The sequence below is a fragment of the Cimex lectularius genome, unplaced genomic scaffold (genome assembly GCF_000648675.2).
Source record: "Cimex lectularius strain Harlan isolate CLEC.00 unplaced genomic scaffold, Clec_2.1 scaffold413, whole genome shotgun sequence".
Lineage (NCBI taxonomy): Eukaryota > Metazoa > Arthropoda > Insecta > Hemiptera > Cimicidae > Cimex > Cimex lectularius.
In genome coordinates this window covers 189276-195645 of record NW_019392947.1, presented here as the reverse complement: position 1 = coordinate 195645, position 6370 = coordinate 189276, and the positions used below count along the sequence as shown (strand labels likewise).

The following is a 6370-nucleotide window of genomic DNA, read 5'->3' as shown; positions in this document are numbered from 1 at the left end:
TCCTGTTTGTCAGTCAGACCAACTCAGGTTTTACAGGTCCATCACCTCCCATACCACAATACTGCAAAACCCCGATTATTGGTGACTTATTTTATATTAACTTATTTATTTTGGTTATGGTTATTAATCGATACTGTACATAAACTAAATTAACTGAATTCTTTTGTGAAATCTTTGTGTTCTGTAATTATTTCTTAACTGTACTGACGCTTCTGAAATTAGGTAATAAATTACTTTTTAATTTTTATTGTACCCAATAACTATTTTATTACTATGCCAGAAAGGAAATTGACATTCGATTACAATACGTTCTATTTTTTACTTTAAATTTTCAAAAGAGCAATAAATTTACAGCCCAAACGATTTTAAGTTGGTGGATAACCAGGAGGGTTACGTGAAATCTCAATCGAAACTTCAGGGACTTAGAAACACTTAAAGTGAGATCAAGGTTTTGGAGGAAGAGACACTTTGTCTCCATCAATCCTCGGAGCAAGGACAGCATTTTAATTAAATCGCTTATCGAGAGATGAGATGAGAAAAAGAGAGAGAGTGTGAGAGAGAGAGAGTGAGCGAGTGAGTGAACGAGGGGGCTATGACGGTCTCAGCATCTGATCGGCCACAAAACTCAATCTACCCTTATTTATTAGACCTGGTTTAAGATTTGTGCCCTGGCCGCAATCCCTATCGCCCAGCCCATCTAACAAACATATCTCACCCACCTTTAATTCCTTTCAGGTCCTTTTTTGTCTAAAGGCTGTCAACAGCTTACTCCATTGTTTTTCTCCGACTAAACAATACCCGGTCGGAATTTAGAAAATTAACTGCTTATTCTCTCTTTTACTTTTTACTCGGCCGGTAGAAATTGTGTAGGTGACGGGTTTTATCGGCATCTCTTTACACTACGACATTTCAGACATAAAACAATCCATGAAAACAATCTGTTCAGTTACAACCTGTATAGTAAGTGTAGTAGTAGTCGTTAAGAAATTTAAATAACGCTTTTCTCCTGAAAACACGAATAAATTATTTTACTTGCATTATCCATAATTACAAACCTATACCTTCTTTTTTTTCAATCTATACTTTTCCTTCGATTCTTTCATTTTCCTATTAAGTTTCATGGTTCGATTGACCAAATAAATTATTTTAAACTAATTAATCTTTTTAATTAAGGTTTTGGTTGAGATAAAAAAGTCAGTGTCACGAGCGGGATTCGAACCCACGACCTTCGGCTAAATACGCCGCTGCTTTACCACTTGAGCTATCGTGACTTCGATCCACTCGGACAACAACTTCCCTTTTCAACCCCACCTTTTTTAATTTTTCCCTCCTTTTTGCTTATCATTTTTCCTTCTTGAATAATATGTCATCTAAAAAAAACCACACCGGTTTTTATCCACAACGTTCGGATTTATCCTTCCTCAGGTGATTTAACGCAATGGTTAAAACAGTGGTCATCAGTCATTTATATTTTATAACAGTTTTTTTTAAAGTCAGGTTCAAAATATTAAAACGTTTGTTCGGAGTCTGAATATGTACCACACTGGCTCTTTTTTAAAATAAACTGTTGTAAAATATTAATGACTAATGTTTTAACCATTGCGTTAACTAACTGAGGAAGGATTAAAATAAATCCGAAACGTTGTGGATAAAAACTGATTGTGGTTATTTTGAGATGACCTATTATCCCACCTTCAAGAAGGAAAAATCATAAGTTAAACTGTTGAATTTGACATATAAGAAAACCTAAATGAGAAATATTTTTCGACATCCATGGCGCCTTCGACTCCGTTGAATGACAACATTATTAAATGAGCTCAAAAGAAAGGGCATCCTTCAAAACATTTTCAAATTGATCGTGAGCTATTTTAACGAAAGAAGGGCTGAGATAGCAACGAAGCAAACGGTTACGACAGAAAATGTCATAAAAGAGTGCCCTTAAGGATCAGTCCTAAGCCCATTTTTCTGGAAAGTTGTCTTCAACGGCCTCCTGGAAAAGCTGGAGGAAATGGGAGCTCAGTTCGTCGCTTTCGTGGATGACCTTGTCACCATCATAGAGGCCGATACGAAGAAAGAGCTAGAAGAAAAATCAAAAGCAACGGTGACGGCGATCAAAACATGGTGCAAAGAGGCCAAATAAAAAATTGCTCCTGACAAATGCCAATCGCTAATGCTAAAAGGCAAATTAAGTACAAGCCCCGTGATTAAGATCGAAGGGAAAAGAATCAAGCTGAGCGAAAAGGTAAAGTACCTAGGTATAGTTTTGGGAGAAAGGCTAAGTCCTACAAACCATGCCATCAAGATCAGAGAAATGAAGAGATGCGTCTTCTCGAAACTAAGCTCGATCGCGAAATCAAAATGGGGGCTAGATCCAAGGGCGCTCTCCATCACTTACAAAAGCCATTGCCACGGTACGAAGGAGCAGTTTGGGGAACAAAATTGCAAAGAAGGAGTAGAAGCATCCTCGAGCAGAGTCAAAGAATAGCGCTCCTGAGAACGACTAAAGCTTATAGGACAGCCCCTACTCACGCCCTCCAAGTCCTTGCTTCCGCTGCACCAATAGACATTGTCCTCCACAGTAGAATTGCAATCCGGCATCTAAGAGATAGAAAGGAGCCAACAATGGTAAATTTGGTTGCGTCAGATAGGGAAAGGCTACGAACTGCACCTAGACAGCAGATCCGGGAGATCCTTATAGTTTGGATAGACAACTTGTGGCAGGAAAGATGGGACAGAATCACCAAGCGAAGATTAACGCTTGGTTATTCACGAGTTTCTGCCCAGTATTGAGGACCGAGCAAGAGCAAAGTGGTTTCAACCAGATTTCTGGATCACACAAATAATGACAGGTCACGGAAATTTCAACGCTTACTTGCACCGATTCCGTAGAGCTAACAGTCCACTGTGTTCCGACTGCGGAGTTGATGACAGTGTCCAACACAGACTATTCAACTGCCCCCTCCTTGAGAGGGTGAGGGAACCACTAAAGCTCCTCTTCTGCCACACTTGGCCACAGACCCTCAACGAACTGGTTAAAGAAAAGAGGACGGATGAGGTCCTCAAGCCTGTTAGCCGAGCTATAGTGGATAAAGTACCTGACTAGTTTTTTCTTTCTTTCTTTTTTCTTCTTTTTCTCCCTATGATAAGTTACTTGTTAGATCTTAGCGTTTCCCTGAACTTTAATTCCGGGCTGGTTACTCCTTGTACCCATAATTGTTATTTATTTATTGAAATATTGTATTTATTAGAATGTGTATTCAAAAGGATTAACCAGCAAGGGGGAGACCTATTAGATTAGATAAATTAATAATAAGAAAAATATTTCCCTTCTTCCTTGGGTCTTCCCTTTCAGGGCAAGGCCGAAGGAAGACGTTAAGCACAATAAGATCCCCTAAACTTGCATCCCATTTGAATTAGTTNATATATAAATATAAGAAAACCTCCTTTTTGCCATTTTTCAAATGTCTCTAGATATTTTTCATTTATATTTCTTCCATAACTAAAACGATTCGTCTCATTGAATTTATCACCCCGAATGAATGCCGACCCACTATAGACGAGCAGAAAAGGTTGCCCACCCAACATGATCGTAATCTTCTCAACGCATTGATAAAATTTAGAAAGTATAAAATTTCCTCGAAGCATGGAAACTCATAAAAATATCAGTATTTTCATCAAAACGTTATGTTTGGTTCGACAAGTCTTGGTATTAAATGGTTTTGGTCTAAGATCTTGGTCTAAGTAATTAGCTAGTAGTTCTTTTAAACAAGTTTAGATAATTTTTTACTTTTTTTGTTGGACGGGGGAACAAAACAATTAAGGCGAAATTGTCTTAGTCATATTTTAAAGTGTTAGTCAGACATAACCTTCCTTACCACAGTACTAATAATGTGGTTATTATTATTTAAACATTTATTTTCCATTTGATTTCAATTTGAAAATGGGTAAAAAATAGCGTAGTAGGTATGGTAAATAGCATGGTGTGTTGGCTAGTTTCATAGAACAATCTCGTCTCCGTCGAAAACGAAGGTAACAGCAGCATCTGTCGTAGTGAGTAGGGAAGCTACGACAGCGGCGTCGTAAAGAGCAGTCTTCACGACTTTTGCCGGATCTATGATTCCGGCGTCGATCATGTTGACGTACTCGTCCTTCATTGCGTCGTATCCGAAGTTGGGCGGCATCTTCAACAGCTTTTCCACGACTGCACCCGCGTTGACGCCGGCGTTTTCCGCGATCGTCATGCACGGCGATTTCAAAGCGTTGACGAGAATTTTCAGGCCGATCTTTTGATCTTCGTTCTCGGGCTCGATTGTTTTCACTTTGTCGACGCAGGCGAGCAGTGCGACTCCTCCTCCGGGTACGATACCTTCTTCCAGAGCCGCCCTCGTCGCCTGTAGAGCGTCTTCGACGCGATCTTTCCTCTCTGTGACCTCCACATCGCTCCCGCCTCCGATATGTATAATGGCGATGGAATTCAACAATCTGGCCAGTCTTTCTTTCAGTCTTTCCTTCTCGAGATTATTCGGCGCTTCATTCAACATTTCCCGTATTTGTTCTGCTCTTTCGTTTATTTCCGTTTGTTTACCTTTTCCCTTTAACACCAGAGTCTCCTCTTTGGAAACGATGACCTCTCCCGCTGTGCCGAAGAAGGAAAAGTCCACAGCTTTCATGTTCTTATCGCATGATTCGTCTCCAAACACTTTTCCTCCAGTAACACAGGCCAAGTCCGACAAGGTATCTTTTTTGAAATTTCCCACTCCCGGAGATTTCACCGCGACCACTTTTAAGCCGCGATTGAGTTTGTTGTTCAAAATCAAAAGAAACAGAACTTGCTGTTCGAAGTCTTCCGCCACCAAGAGTAAAGGCTTTTTCTTCACGACAGCGAGATCCAATACCGGAATCAACGCTTTGGGGCTTGAAACCTTAGAGTCGCAAAGAAAAATGAGACAATTTTCAAATTTTACCTTATCACCTGCTTTGGTGTTTACAAAAGCGGCTGAAACGTATCCACTGTCTAACTTTAACCCCTTAATCATCTCGATTTCGTCTTTTAACTTTTTACCTTCTTTCACTGTGATGACACCTTCTTTTCCAACGTTTTTGAGGGCTTTTGCGATTAATTGTCCTATTTCTCTATCGCCGTTCGCCGAAATCGTTGCTACGTGTTCGTAGTCTTCTACCGATTCAATCCTTTTGGATATCGCTGAAAGGTGGTCCCGGGCGACTTCCGCACCCATCATAATACCCTTCCTGATTTCTATCGGGTTTGCACCTTTTTGGATGGATTCGAAACCTTCTTTCGCTATCGCCCTCGCCAGTACGGTGGCGGTCGTCGTTCCGTCTCCGGCCTTCCGATTCGTGTTTTTCGCCACGTCTTTTATAATTTTAACGCCGAGATTCTCATACGGGTCGGACAATTCGATGCTTTTGGCGACTGTCACACCGTCCTTCGTCACCCTCGGGGTCCAAGGCCCTTGCAGAATGACATTCCGACCCTTCGGGCCAAGTGTCACCGACACCGCGTCGGTAATTTTGTCCACGCCCGAGAGGAGTAAAGTCTTTGCCTCTGTCCTAAATTTAACATCTTTCGCATAGAATCGCTGTTGAAAAATACCTTGCTGAATGTTCCTCTCTATCCCTTTAAACAAGCAGAGACCATGGTGAGCAAAAGAGTTTTTCGAGTTAATAAGTCGTAACATGTCTACAAAACCTTAACAGTGATAAAGTGGCCAACAGAAAAAAAACCTAATTCATATGTTTATATAGTGTAAGGATATACATCCATATGAAATATTAAAACATCACAAAGAATAAAAATCAGGTGTTGTTCAGAGACAATCCTTGAAATGACTTATAAAAGAACGACAATTGTAGATGTGATTTTGGATGCAAGGAAAGGACCACGTATTCGGTGGTTCTTAGACGATACTCATGCGTTTAACTGTATTTGGCATCTGCATGCAAAAAATTCAACTTCCCACCGCCTCCTTCGCTACCTTCTTTAAGCCTGGAATCCACTTACCCGATGCAACGCCGTGCGACGCTACCCGATGCAAATCCAAAGTCCATTTTTCCATAATATAGTATTACCCACGTGCACATCTGCACGATGCTATGCAACGCTACCCTACTCTTCGCTCTGCGATCCCCAATGTCCAGGTTTTCGTCGGGTCGCATCGAGTCAGTCAAAGACAAAAGAACCGGAACAATATTTTTATTCAAACTACATGTATTATTGTCTTTACATTAATTACAACATACTTACTTTAATATACACCACATTAACCGAGATCAACAATTCATTAGTTTTATTTAAAATAAAGTTTCATTTGTTGCCGAGAATCAAATAGATTACACAACATTTGCAAAA

At 40.3% G+C, this 6370-nt stretch overlaps 1 protein-coding gene across 1 annotated transcript; it reads right to left on the bottom strand.

The window, feature by feature from the left end:
- Positions 1-3900: 3900 nt before the first annotated feature.
- LOC106661601 (60 kDa heat shock protein, mitochondrial-like) lies at positions 3901-5783 on the bottom strand. The gene has a single exon (XM_014385115.1). It carries the CDS (start codon positions 5697-5699, stop codon positions 3996-3998), a length of 1704 nt encoding a protein of 567 aa, XP_014240601.1. The 5' UTR covers positions 5700-5783; the 3' UTR covers positions 3901-3995.
- Between the last annotated feature and the right edge of the window lie 587 nt (positions 5784-6370).

Coding starts and splice junctions, on each gene's coding strand:
- LOC106661601 (XM_014385115.1), bottom strand. CDS start 5,699: ATGTTACGACTTATTAACTCGAAAAACTCTTTTGCTCACCATGGTCTC.